The 14,748-nt window shown below is 38.9% G+C and overlaps 1 protein-coding gene across 9 annotated transcripts in view; it reads right to left on the bottom strand.

The window, feature by feature from the left end:
* TNRC6B (trinucleotide repeat containing adaptor 6B) overlaps positions 1-14,748 on the bottom strand; it is a 135,748-nt gene that overhangs the window by 21,433 nt on the left and 99,567 nt on the right. For 6 of the 9 annotated variants that reach the window (XM_032105995.1, XM_032105990.1, XM_032105991.1 and 3 more), the window contains 9 exons: positions 14,605-14,650; positions 9,889-10,037; positions 8,541-8,711; positions 6,188-6,313; positions 4,970-5,101; positions 4,339-4,440; positions 3,933-4,110; positions 3,412-3,546; positions 3,057-3,233 (listed from right to left, as the gene is read on the bottom strand). In XM_032105995.1, the coding sequence (XP_031961886.1) occupies positions 3,057-3,233; positions 3,412-3,546; positions 3,933-4,110; positions 4,339-4,440; positions 4,970-5,101; positions 6,188-6,313; positions 8,541-8,711; positions 9,889-10,037; positions 14,605-14,650 (1,216 nt within the window). The remainder of the gene's footprint in view (positions 1-3,056; positions 3,234-3,411; positions 3,547-3,932; positions 4,111-4,338; positions 4,441-4,969; positions 5,102-6,187; positions 6,314-8,540; positions 8,712-9,888; positions 10,038-14,604; positions 14,651-14,748) is intronic. The other 3 variants (XM_032105998.1, XM_032105996.1, XM_032105997.1) reach the window with 2 other exon arrangements.

The following is a 14,748-nucleotide window of genomic DNA, read 5'->3' as shown; positions in this document are numbered from 1 at the left end:
CCTCTTAATTCCAGCATTTGCACCATGGTTCTAGCATTGCAGGAGTCACAGAATTACAGTTCTGCATTTATCTTGTTCACCGCCTTCATGATTTTATAAACATCACTTACATCTTCCAATCTTTAGTAACTCAACAAAATAATCCAGGTATCAACTCTTCTAACACTATGAGCAATCAGCACAGCATCAAGGAAGGACTCTGCTCAGCTACTGCCAAAATACTGCCATTCCCTGACAAGCAGGACCACCTTATGGTTAAGGAAGAAGTGATACAGCCCTTGGGTCTACTCAAAATATCTTCTCTGTTCTGAGACAAAGAATTTATGAACACAGGTTAAAACCTGGAAATCAGAACTCACTTGGAGAAAAAAAAAAGAAAAAGAAACCCAAGTCTTCTATCTGTAAAGATTCTGAGAATTGGTGAGACTGAAAATTAAGTGCACAGTAAGCTCTAATCAAAAGGTTAATGAATATACAAACAAGGCTCCAAGGACCAGGAGTATTAATGTTTATGAACACATTCACTCATCAATGTAACCCTGGCTGGAAAAGCATTTCCTTGAACTTTGGCAAACTGACAAATTTCCAAACTTTTCTTTGGCGCTGATAGTTATTATCATGCACATTCACCAACTTTTGTCTACAGACATGCTCTTTTATTTCTAGACAGTAAAGAAGACATGAGATGCATTTCTCCACTGATATTTGAAAGGTCCTCTCAAGAAGTTCAAACATAAGATTATTGTGAAAACCATGACATCCAGGCCAGTTTGCCTGAAGTATAACTGAACTCGAATGGGAAAATGACAGTCTAAGTATTACCTAAGTATGCAAGTCTGTGCAACATAACCAAAAGACATAGTTCTCACCAATGCAGCAAAACTTGCTCTCACCTCCAGCTGTGATATCAGTTTGACTGGGCACCACTTCATTTATCTTTGTGCTGAACAATACTGCTCTCTTGAACAGCAGAATATCTGCAGCAGATGGCATTTAGGAGGAAAATGTGAAAGGTGTAGTCAGGGTGAATGCTGAGCGACTGCTGTTTTCATTCAAAGGAAAAATGCACCTATTTCAAGAGGTTTTCTCTTGAAAACTCATTTTTGATAATTTGTTTTCCAACAATGGGAAGAAGAATTCTATCTCTGAACCAGGAACTGACAGTGGACCTCATCTACAAGCTTGTAGAGAAGGACCTAGAGTGTTAAGTCATTTTAAGTCTTCATTCTTCAGGGGTGTTGTGTTAATAAAGTAGATCATGATTTCAGTTTTCCTTGTCAATGAAGTCTGTAAGTTAGACAGACTATGAGACAGCTCAACGGGCTGATGGTTATGGAACAGTAACTTGTCCCAGCAGCCTATGGATCTCATATGAGTGGAACAGCAATAACTGAATAAATGCCACCTGCCAAAACCCAGGATCTGTTAGATGAGGCCTGAAATCATAGTCTTGGGCTGCTCACATAAGAAATTATGGATGGTGCTGAGGATCTCAGTGAAATTTTATGTTCAGGATTTGTGAACTTCACTTATCCTCTCACAGTGGTGAGGCAGTCAGCAAGAAAAATTTTACTTATCACTGACAGTGGGACTACAGATCTGTGGTATCAACAAGGGGCAAAGAGCAGCTATCCAGCTTCTCACTTCTGTAACAGTTTTGGTATCAAGAATCTTGCCAAAACCAGTGGCTGCTCCAAAGCTTGGAAACACAGCAGAGCTGATCCTCACACGTCTCCTGTAGCATTTCAAGCAGTACTGTGTTTCTCAGTATTATACAGGGGAATGGTGACTAAGGAAACAAGTTCAGGAAACAAGAAGTCTGAGAGTGAGGTCTGGTAAAAGACTACGTTTTGGGAGTTTCTGGCATTATGAACAGCAACTCCAGTCCTAAAAGCTCTGTACTTAGCAACCAGGCTGACAGAAGTGTAACACAAATACACCTGTACAGAAAGCAGTGAGCAGTATGAAAATTTGTGGATGTGCAGATGTTTTTGAAATAACTAATTCTTTAGCTCTGTTAGCGCATCAGAAAATGTCTTCTTGCTGGAGTTAGACACTGAGGGCTTCCTTCATAAAAATCTTCAGCCACATTTTCTAGGTTTCCTGCAGTTGTATCTGTCACACAGATTCCTAGGCTTTCTGATGCAAGGTCTGTGCTACTGCTTTACCCAAGAGATGTACCTGGACTTTTAATTTTTTGTGCTTGACGGGATACACAGCAGAGGGTTTGCAGTTAGTAATGTTTTCCTGGAATGCAACTGTCTTCCAAACAAGAGAAAAATCACAGCATCCACTATTTGCTGAACAGCATTGGTGATTAATCTGTGCAACTTCAAGAACACCACCCTGTGTTTATATGAATGTTTTATATAGAAAATTCTGCGTGGATTCAAATACATATGTACTTTTCCTAGAGAGTTTTCTAGCAGTGCATTTCAGAAACATAAATTTCTGACAGTTAAACCAGAAAACTTAAAAAATGTGCACCAGCCTGTCATCCCAAAAGCAAGCAAACCAGAAGATTCCTGAGCACAACTGAAGCATTGCAACACTCTTCTAACCCTTTATGCAACATGAACGAAGGTGAACCACAACAGTGTGGTGTTCCCATCATCACAAAAAACCCCTACTTGACGTATTTTTCTTTCTGATTCCACACTACCAATAAAAGTTTTTACACTCTTTGTCAGCCTAACACAGCACAAATAAGGAATCAGTACAAAAGAAGGGAGACAGTGCTGTGTATTCTATGAACACATGTTTTCATGAAAATTTCTGTAAATGTAAAGTCACAAACCCACAGAAGATATGAGTTTACCTAACAAAAACCAAACACTATTCAGGCAATTCAGCAGTTAGTTCATATTTAGCCCAGCATTTTTTTAATGGAAATTCAACATATACGTTCTAATATAACGTGGAAGAAATTTCAAACCCAAGATAGGTCAAGCCACGCAAGTATTTTCTTTGTGATGGTTATTTAAGTAACTATGATGAGGAAAGGTCCAGCACATCTATTCTAAAGAGAGGACATAACCCCTGCCCTTATGTAATACCTGGAGGCCAGCTGGCATTGCTGGATTTACTTCCGATCTTGTTTGTTGGTGGAGATTTGGCAGGTAACCAACTATCACCAGCAGGGCCTGCATGGCTGCTGAGTGGGTCGCCCTGGATTATGTCAAACTGGTTGTAGGGCGATCCTCCACGAGCCTTTCCAGGGGGCACTATTGCACCTGAAGCATTAAAAACATACGTTTACACTCAGTAAAGGCTGGGATCTTTAGGAGTACGATATATTAAACCAAAAATATTTAAGATGCATACTGCTGAGGCAAGACATAGCTTCATCTAAGCTATTTCACCTCTGGCAAGATGATCCTACAAGGGCATTCCCAAAATTCCCCTTCTCACCATTTTTGTGCATATTGGCATCTTGTGAAGCCACAGAGGGCAGCCCTTCCATCATAGTCCACTGCTTAAAGCGGGATTCTGTTCCAGCCTCTTTCCCTCCCACCATGCCATAATCCATGCCACTTGAGCCAAAGCCTGTGAAACAAACGAACAAAACTCCATTGTCATTTTCAGTTTTGTTTTTAAATATCTTTAAACAGGGAGTCATTGTGACCATAAGAAAAAGGTGAAAAAAAAATCAACAACAGCAAAGGGTATGTTCAAGTTCAAGGGGCATCTTCCAAATAAGTATGTTAGGTCAGTATGCCATGATATGCTTTCTTCATAGGTTTGTCTTCTTCCCATGTAATGAAAAATAATGCAATTTGATTCAAAGTTGACACTTGTCATAACCTTCACTCTAATGCTTACACATATATTATTCATTTCTGGACCCAGCCATAAGTGATTAACACAATTACCATATTAATAATAAGGAAGATACAGGCAATGCACCAAACCACCTTCCACAGAGCACTTACCACCTGAACCGTATCCAGGTATTTGCCCTTTGGTCTGTAAATCTGAGAGACCCACATTCAAAGGATTGGGTACCATGCTGTCTAAATGTGGCTTAGGCCCAACAGGGTGGGATGGCGAATGCTTCATGCCAGGCTGCCTCTGCTGCTGCTGCTGGAGGGCACTCACCATACGAGCAATCTGCAAATGAAAGAAAAAACTGGTTCATCTATGCTATCCTGTAACATAGAATTCCAGTGAACATAAAGAAATGGTGACTTAGAAGAGATCCAAAAGACCCTGCTCCCCATAAAGTGCAATATGAAGAGAGCAGATGACATTACTAAAGCCAGCACCATCTCTACTGCAGACTGCATTTCCTCAGCACATTTTGTACTTCATATGACTGACAAAAGCAGTGCCACGCACCTGTTGCTCCTGCTGTTGTCGCACAGCTTGAGATAACTTTCTCTGGCTCTGTAACAGCTGTTGCTGCTGCTGCTGCTGCTGCTGAAGGAGGAGCTGACAAGCCTACAAGACAAGTGAGGGTGGGAAGAGTGAAAATACAGAGCTCATCAAGCGAAATGTAATTGCCAGGAGCTATTCACTAGCAAACTCCTTGCTCAGAACTTAGGTAAACTGTTTCTCATTCCACTCACTCAAGTAAAATGACAATGAAGGCATTAGAAGAATACCACATCCTTCACTTGTTTCTAATTTAACATTATGCAACAGAATTACTTGTACCTGCTTTATTACCATCACTATGACTACAAGTCTGAAGAAAACTTCATTAAAAATCAACAAACAACTGCTTTCTGTGCAAAAACCTGGCTTAGAGTCATTACTAACCCACTGCAATCCACAATAATTACATGGGCCTATTTGGTTTATCTGCTGCCTTCTAGCAGGGCTTTACTACCTCTTCTAGCAAAGGGGGAATACTTGTACAAAATAACATCAGTAGACCAAAACAGAATAAGCATAAGAGGAAAACTCTTTCAGCAGACAATTTGTAAACAATCTGTAGTCTTGTTTCACGAGATTACTAGCTACTTACTAATTGAAACTGGGGAATCTGTGGAAGCTGGCTCAGCATGGCAATCTGTTGTGGAGAAAGCTGGGGGCCCATATTGAAAAGACCAGGATTCAAGCCACTGTTGGGAAACTGTTTGAGCATGGAGGCCGAAACCTGCATGGAAACCAGTTACATAACCTGAATGCACTGCCACGAGGAAAAGATGATGAAGTAGAAGTATTTCTATAAAGGAACAAGTATGACACCAATCTTCGATGGTGCTCTGGGAAAGACATTACAGATTTATTAACACATCACATTTAAACATGCACAATCTGTAACTTGGGCTGAGTGAATACCTCACTTGATTGACAGTATACAGTATTACATGTGCAGATGCAGACACACACACAAAGATTCCTCCCCCAACCAATCAGGTGCTAGAGACTGCACTAAATTTAAATGCTGATATATATATATATATATATATATATATATATATATATATATGCAGCTAACCAGTAATCACAGTACTGCATTATCACATTAAAAATGTACTGCTTTACAAGGGAAAAGAAAGGCATTCAGGCAGTCACCGGAGCAAAGAAACAGTGCCTCACAGAAAGAGTTAATCTCTTTGTACATTGAATAAGATATAGTAAAAGACAGGAGTAGGTGGAGAAGAATCCCCCCATTTCTCCCTGCATTATTTGAGAGTTACACAAGTACAATTCAAGAGAGTATCAAGAATTGTTCACCAAGTCCAAAGCAGAAGGTAAACTTGTACATTTGGAGACCCTGACGTCTTAAGATTAAGCTCTGCCATGTAAATGTAACATGTAGCCCTTCATCAAACATCTCTTTTGGGGGGGACAGGAAGCACAGGACAAGACTACTTAAAAAAATTAAGCAACCTGTCACACTTCAGAAACACTTTAAGCTTTCACGTTTATTTGTTCTTCTTAAAATACTTTGCAAAAGCCTATGTAAGACACATGATTCCCAAATCCACTTTTGAGGTTTAAAAATACTGGTAGCGAGCATTTACCATCAACTGCCTTGGAATACGATAGAATGCTAATGTTTCTGCACTGAGTTTTCAGCACTTTCACTACGAATTTTAATGGTTTTATCTTATTTAATTTTTCCATTTCTTAACATCAAGTTGAGACTAAGATAGGTGTATAAGTAACCTCAATGATGTGCTCTGAAGGCTGTAGCTCTACTTTTACAAGTAATCAGTTGCTATAAATTCCTTACCTGGGGAGAAAGGAATTGGGGAGGCACTTGCGCCCGGATATTGGGGGAAGGATTTAGTGGCTGCACTGGTGTGTGCATGCCCCTCGATTGTGCTGTGCTGTTTCCAAACAAACCATGATTGCCACCCTATAAAATTAAAGCAGTAGTGAGAAGATGAATCCTGCAGGATAATGGATTTCTATGCTAGTAACTACATATCAGTAACAATGAGCCAAGTACTGACTTAAACAGAGTTCCCTTAGAATTACAGACGTTTGCCTAAAATCAGTAATATTTGGCCTGGGTTAAAACCACTGTACTACATTTTTGAGATGCAGGTTGTTTCTCCTCTAACACTGAAGGGTCATGCTTATCTACTTACTTCAAAGCACATGACAAATCTAATGTTTGAATATTTTGCACATCACGTGTTGGGAAATGGAAACTTGGAGAACAAACAACAAACTAAAAACTCCTTTCTATTGGCTTACAAGTATGACAAGACTGTGTCAGCAAGAATTCTGATCCCCCATTTTAGAGAAGACAGGTACTTTGCCTGAGATATCACTCATAAGGCTATTATTTCCTCTGCAGGCCTTTCATTAACTGAAATTTGAATTCTAAAATCCTATTAAAAATTTTCCTTCTGCCATGAAAATTTCAGCATTCTGGATCTGGATATTTTCCTTCCCCTTTTCTCCAACGAAATTTGGAGAAAATTTTCAAGTGAGAAAAAGAATTGTGTTTTTTTTTTTTTTTCTTCAGTGATTTGTTTTCTAACACAAGAAGACTTGCTGTTTGAGGTTTTTTTATGGGAAGTATTTACTGGTTTATAAGCAACTTCTGTAATAAACCTTAATGCATGAAAAAGACCAAAGAATATTTGTCATTGTATTTCATGATTTCAGCCTCTTGAACAGACTTTTGGTACCATTTTTCAAAAAAAGCAACAAGAAATGTTACAAACTGTCTCCTACACTAAGGGAGCTACACTCTCTTGCTTCTAAAAGCTGAAACCCATATTCCAAAGCACCCTTATGTGCCATGATTTTGTCCTTTCAGTTTCAAGACCCTCAGAATTTCCCTGCTGTATATTAGGGTGTCTGTGACCCTCAGATACCTGGGGTTCTAAAGAGCATATTTTCCACTCCTCAGCCATCATTCCCCCATTCTGCCTGTCCATGCCAGCATTTCTGCACCCAACGTAAGTTCATCATTCTTCCAAACTGAGATTGTGCAGGCCTTCGCTAAAACCTTTCCTTCCCTTATACACCAGGATTTCATAAATCCTACCATAATACTGTGCATAACACTCCTACCATAATACTGTGCATCCTCTGCTATCCTTTTGCTCAAACACAAGTCACTCCTCCTGCTTCTACACCAGCAGCACTATGGATTGCCTCATTCATCTGCATCCCCCTCCATTTAAAGTGTCTTCTCTTTCAGAAGTAACTCCTAAGCATGCAGGAAGGCAAACAAAAAACCCCAAAAGACAAGAGATTTTATTCTGGAAAGAGCCAGCTGGAGTCAACTACACATTCACACTTTTGAGAGGTCTTGAAGCTGCAGTTACACTTTCAGCCCTCTCTAGAACTCTACAGAATTCTGCACACTGAGATCAACAACATGCCTGCAAATTTTGGACTTAATCTGATGTTCAACACTGTGTCACATAGAAACAGAAAGACAACACAAAGAAACACCATCATGTTAGGCATGTGACTACATAAGCTAGACCAGCTGCAATAATTAGGTACTATTCTTTCATTTCCTAGTATTCCTAAAATATTTTCTTTTAGAATAATGCAGAACATAATAGCCAGAAATTCTTCCAAACTGCAGTTAATCACTTAATTTCTTCCCCACCATTTTCCTCTACACAAAAATATTACTGCTTCAGGAATTTTTAAAGGCTACTAAATCAATCCTTACTTTGGACTGTGAGGAAGGGAGAAGGGAACAGGCACAATGCTAAATCACTGCAACATTTTACAGGCACATTTCTACATACAAGGTCTTTGAGTGGAGTCTGAAAAAACTCAGTGTTGGGCTTGATGAGGCACATCAACAGCCTCTAACTGGGTTTTAAGCCAGCAATTAAAATAAAGGATGCCACTAACTTCACGACTTCTGAAAAGCACTTCTACCTGCTGTTGCACTGTGATTTAGGAAGAGGCCAACAAAACCAGACAGAGTACATTCTGATGCTAGGAACCAAAGTGGACTGCTTCTCAATGGCCTGATACAGCTGAAATTTCCATTAACAATTTTAATCTATTCAGCAGAAAAACAAATGCAAGCAACCAACTAACCAGGATTAAGCCCAGGTTGCAGCCTTATAACAATGCATCTTATAAGGTGGCCTGCTTACTTGTCTAGCAGCGAAGTTTTGGGGACTGAGCCCTGAGCCGATTGCCCCAAGGCCGACGTTGGATAGTGTGGAACCAGAGGGAGACAGCTTGTAGCTGGGAGAAGGGGAGAAGGGAGAGCAGGGAGCCTCATCCCCAAGGCACCCATCTTGATTGGAGAAAGGCAAAGTCAGCTGAAGCAGCAGTTAGCCAACAGCAGGAGTTGGTTAGTGAAGCAACAGAATGCAAGAGGAGAGAAAGAGGGACGGTGAGTGACTAGGAAGAAGCAAAGGTAATTTGTAATAGCAGTTACAAGGACAAAACTTCTGATTCAAACGATCACTTGACAATTAAGATTTTGGTCCAAGGAGATAATCGATAAATTCCTATGTTTTCTTTTTAAAAATACATTTTGAACTCTCATGAAATTTGTTTCTGATAGTGGCTATTACCACTACAGAAATAAACAAATCTTGAATGAATTCCTCATGTTAGCACACACCTACCAGCATAATTTGTTAGGAAATGCATTAGCTTTGCTCATGGTATTTATTTAATTATGCCACCAGAGGGAGTTGACAAAACTTTTTTTTAGCTTGTTATACCAAAATGGAGGAGTTAAAAAATTCCTTGACAGTTAACACGCCCTCAGAATTTTTAAACCAAATTTATTTTCCATTTTATATGTGATAAACTGTATTTTAAAAAAACAGCCCTAGAGCATTCTGAATCTATTGGACACTCTCCAATTCATAATGTGAAGCAATTAATAATTGATAATAACAGTGAAAGCTTCTGTTTAAAATAGGCAAGAATATGAAAGAAACACTATCATAACATACAACAGATGTCACAGAGAAACAGATGTCATACAGAAGCTTACAGTACACGGACATACAGCATAAGGGGGTGTGGAATTTAGAAAGGGTGTTTCCAATAAATGCCAGACATGAAAGAAGAAAAAAATCTGGAAGACTGTGATTACTTATATTTACTTAGATCTCAACCAATTTTTTTTACAGTAGATGACTGTAGTTAGTAGCCAAAAGAATCATCATGATGAAACTGACAATGAATTTCATTGCTACCAGTAGTTTACCCTTCCAAGAAAAAAAAAAAGTAATTTCTGTCTACATCAAAAACAATCTATTCTAGAATAAAAAGCCTCACTCTCCCCAATTTAGTTTGTCTATGCACACCTGACACCTGTTTTATACACATGTTCATTCTACCAATATAACTCCCCTACACCTTTTATTACTGAGCTCATTCAGGATTATTGAATTTTTAGCACCTCTGGAGAAGTAGGGTAAAAACTGGGACCTTGAACACAGAGGTTGGTATTAATTTATCTAAAGATATTTCTCTCACCTTCTCAAAATAAGGCCCACTATCTGTGGTTCCCATGTCTTTGGAATTAGGTGGACGGAACCCAGATCGATCCTTTCTCATCATGTCATTAAAATCCCCGAGATTCATGGCTCGTTTGTCTACCTCAAACTTCTTATCTGGGAGACCACCTGTAAAAAACCAGGAAATTAGTGCAAATAATCTCTACCATGTTTCATGACAGCAGGTTCATAGCCAAAGAAATAATCTTTAAGATCAGGATATAAATTACATCTGTCTTATAACTTAGCATAGATACAGTTAGTATTAAAAGTGTTGAAAAATTAATGTAGGAAGCTTCATTTAACACTGAACATGTCAATTTACTTTATAGAGTTTAATGTGAAGTAGTTGTCACAATTTATGTACAGATATAAACATACACATTTCAACTAATTATATTAATTATTACCTAGTTCTCTATGTCTTCCAAAACCTGCACTGTCATTTGCTGGAATTCAGTATGTAGAAAGACCACCATTTAAGCTCTCCATGTATTCTACTTAGCCTTTACTGGGTTTGATACTGAGAAATTCTTTGCGATGCTTTGAAAACTTTGGTCACATGCATATCATTTGGTCAGAATTCTCCTACAAGAGTTAAGTGAACTTAACTCTGGAACACAAGAGATCGACTGGTATACTGTAACTTCAGACAGATAACCAGTCTCCCTCAACCTGTACACAATAACACAGCCACTAACAGAGACACTTCCCAAACACCTGCTAAAGTCTCCTGCCATTGTTTAGGGAATAACCTGGTGGAGTATGAGGAGATGTCAATAACAGATGACCAAACTGAAACATACATGGTGAACAAGACAATCGACTTTCTCTAAAAGCTTTATCATCAGCTGAAGAGGTGACTGGAAGAAGTTTTCTACCTTACACACTGAACTGTTGCCAAGGAACAATTATTGTGGTCGTATGTGGCACCTGTAAGCTATCAGATGCATATTGCTATGTTGAAATAGATGGAAAACATCTTCGTTTTAAAATACGGATGTGACAGAAATGAGCTTGACTGGTGTTTTTAGTTTTAAAGAATACTGTTTAGTTAGTAGCACAGATGGTCTTTCCAAGAACCGTTTGAAAAACACGTCAGCACAATTAACAAGAAAATCTATGATTTTCAAAAGGAAGTTTGTGATAACCTACCCTACCAGCGACAAAACACTAAACCTTTATCAAACACAGCAGTCAGCTAATCATTCTAATACTGTCAAGACAGTGTTCCTTGAAAAAGCTTCTCAAATCCAGCATCTCTTCTTAATGTCCAATCCCAATCTATTAATATTCACAGCTATGCTACTGCCAAGAAGCTATGAAACTGACCGCTAACTGCATGGGTTTTTCTTACCTGCACAGCTTACAAAGTTGATCCAGTTTCATCCTCTCAGATGCCTTCAACCTCATTCATAACAAAACAGTTGACAAATCACCTACGTATCTTAGCTTGTAACTGGAGTCACACTGACCTGGATGAGCTCACGATTCCCTGATCCCTTTCTAACATATCCTAAAAAGCTACAAATGGCTCTGCAAAAGCAGTCACATAGTGTCACACACAGCTCAGTGCTGTCAATACCTACATCAAACCACTGCACACAATGCCAGCAACGTGCTACCAAAAGGCTCGTGTGCTTTAATTCCACACAGGAAGCCCTAGCCATTAGCTGCTTGAAAAGAAACTGAAAGCGAGGCATAGTTGCATCACTGTCTGAAATGAAACTGGGTCAATGCCAACACAAGATGACTAAGCCACAGAAACACCCTTCTGTCTCTCCAGTTACCCTGATGATCCAAACAGCTCCTCAAACATTACTGAATGATGCCTTGTAAAACACACAGAGCATTAAAAGAGCACCTCTGAAGGCTTCAAGCACAGATGCATGTCACTTAGTGCTGAGGCAGCTGCTTAAACTTCAATATAAATAAGGCCTCACTGAGAGAGATGATTGCATTCCTTTATCCCATTCCTAGAAAATTCTAATACAACCTTGAAACCTGTATGTGAGTTTTGTCTTTTAACTTGTCAACTAAAGCTATAAATAATGTAGGCGGCTAAAGAATAGCTTTACCTTATGTAGTAGAAGACAACTGTCAAAATCTGAAAAGTCTAAATTACCCTCTACAGTAGGCAAAAACACTTGTGTGTGAATAAATATGAAGCCCCGAATTCTCTACGTGCAGAAACATAGAACAAGTTAAAAGCTAAACCATCTTCATAAAAGAAGACCCTATCAGTTCTTGGATTTCCCCACTATTAAGAGTTGTGAAAAACACTGTGAAAAATGCAAAATCAAACAAGGACTTGGAAGATGATGTTCACTCCCAAGTGCGGAAAAACCCACTATCAAGTACATCTCCCCCACCACATGGACAGAGCTTACAAAAAAAAAAAAAATCTGAATTCCATGCAAAATTATATAATATGATCCTGCACTGGGAAGTAGGAGACAGAAACTGCTGCTGAGCAAAGTTGCCCAAAACATTTGCCAACAAGAGACCCTAAGAGACTTCAACATGGTGAAAACAGATGGAGAAAACCATTTGAAACATTTTCTGCTTGACCACAAAAACATTTAAAAGATACTGATTTTATACCTTTACCATAAATTTACATCATCCAAGCCTACTGAGCAAGCACATGCACTTAGACATTGAGGTGTTTCATCTGAATGATACATCAAATTATAGCTTTGTAATATATTCACAACAGCCAGGTACACGAATTGCATTTGAGTCAATAGAAATTTTAAATTCATTTCTCAGTATTTACAGGTGATTTGAGAACTCCCTGATCTGCAGAGGTTTTAACTAATATATTAAAAAAAGAGATAAAGGTGATTGTCAAACAGGAGAAAAGAAAATACAAAATATTAAGTGGTTCTGACAAGCTACTTTACTGTAGCAAACCTCCTATCGCAGAACTTACAGAATAGGAAATATTTCAATGGGAAAAAAGTTATATCCTATTTTCAAAGCAGAAAAGCTATCCATTACAGAGATTTGATAGAAAAAGAAAAGAAGTACATCTACCTCAGGCATGTTATCAATCCATCTCTTTTCTGTCTTGGTCAGTAAATAAAAGTATTGCTCTAGCACTTGAAATAAAGGGAACACACTCTTCAAACAAGGAGACTGAGACCAACGTAGTAAGAATTACTGACAGTGCATGATGATCAGAGCCAAGGTGCTCCAAGCACATCAAAGTCCAAGTTTTCTTTGACATATGTGGTCTCCAAGCACAGATTTAACTGTACATTTATTCATAAACTAGGGAAGTATCATGCTGGCAGTTATCTGTCAGAAAAACCTGGTATGTTGTAATCTTGACTGAAAGCCAGTTGAAGAACAAGCCTATCTCATCAATAAGTCCAACTTTTAAAGTTTAGAAGTAGACCTAGACTGAGCAAAACAGCTTATAGCTTTCCACAAACAACTGCCATAATCAACAAGAGCAAAACTGCTAAGCAGAAGTAACAGAAAAGCCTACGAAGATCTGTTACATTCTCAGCCATACTAAATGGCTCTACCTAAGATGAAGGGATGCCACCATTAATGGGCACACTGAACTTAAAGAAGTGCAACATATCAAAGTAAAAGATGTAGCCTTCCTGCACCCTTTCACAGGATATTCTGAGCAGCAGCCATCTCCTCAGAAGCTCTGATGGCCTTGAAAGTTCCAAAGGATCCTTAATTTGGAGATAAAGAACCAAGAGAGCTATAATCAGCATAATCCAGGCTACCATCCTCTTCATTTGTATATACTTAGATCTGTTTTTTACCAGCAGCATCTGAAGGCAGACGAGAACTAAACGTCCATGAAGATGACTGATCTCTACTTAGACATTCTTTAGAGAAGCATGATACAATCAGAGCCTGAATTCTAGAGGATGCACGAGGCCAAACTGGAGAGATCAAAGAACTGTTACTTTCCACAAAACTGAGTTGTACCATTTTAACTAAACATTTTTATGACCTCTTACTGAGACCCTTAACTTCTTCAGAGGAAGACAGCAATTTTGGGAAAAATGAACAACTGAATCCTCTATGAAGTGTGATAGAAATTTAAGAATGCAATGGATTTTAAGCTGAGAGACACTCCATCTGTATGGATTGTATTAGAATACCAAATCCACAGCTGGTATTAGATGCAGGTAAGTTTTGACTACCACAGCTCTACCTTTGGTGCCACACAGCCCACAGCGCTTAAGCTGTGCAGCAACTGTGGTGAAGCGACCCAGAACATAAAATCTAGTTCTACTGAAAAGTAATTTGTAATAGCCTGAGGCATGCAACTGAAGAAATCAACGACACAGGATAATTTTTTTCCCCTCACATCACCTCCAAGAAGCTGTAGTAAATGGGATGTCCTACTGGCATAAAGGGAAAACAGTACTCTTCCACCAAATGAAAAAGGTTTTCACTTTGTTAAAACAGTAACAATGAATACAAACTAAAAAGATTAAAACAGTCTTAACAGATGTCTCTGGCCCAAGTTCTAGCTCTGCTCTGTACAGGTATACATCCCAATCTTGCACACCAGGGTCAAAGCTTACAGACAACACAGAGGATGCTTTTTACTCTACCCTTATACTATGAGGAGTGCTAAAAGTAAGGATCAAACCCTTCCAAAGTACAGCATCTCACATGATCTCACATTTCAAATGCATTGAAATTAAAATATACGCACCTACAGACAAGTCCATCTTACTGCCTGGAATGTCGTCAGTTTGACTCTGGGGGGAAAAAAAAAAATCAATTCAGTTCTGACTTCTATTCAATGCTGAGAAGTATTTCAGAAAGGTGGAACGCAGGAAGAACACGCTTGTGCCAA

This window comes from Corvus moneduloides, chromosome 4, assembly GCF_009650955.1.
Source record: "Corvus moneduloides isolate bCorMon1 chromosome 4, bCorMon1.pri, whole genome shotgun sequence".
NCBI lineage: Eukaryota > Metazoa > Chordata > Aves > Passeriformes > Corvidae > Corvus > Corvus moneduloides.
This window is presented reverse-complemented; position numbering and strand designations above follow the sequence as displayed.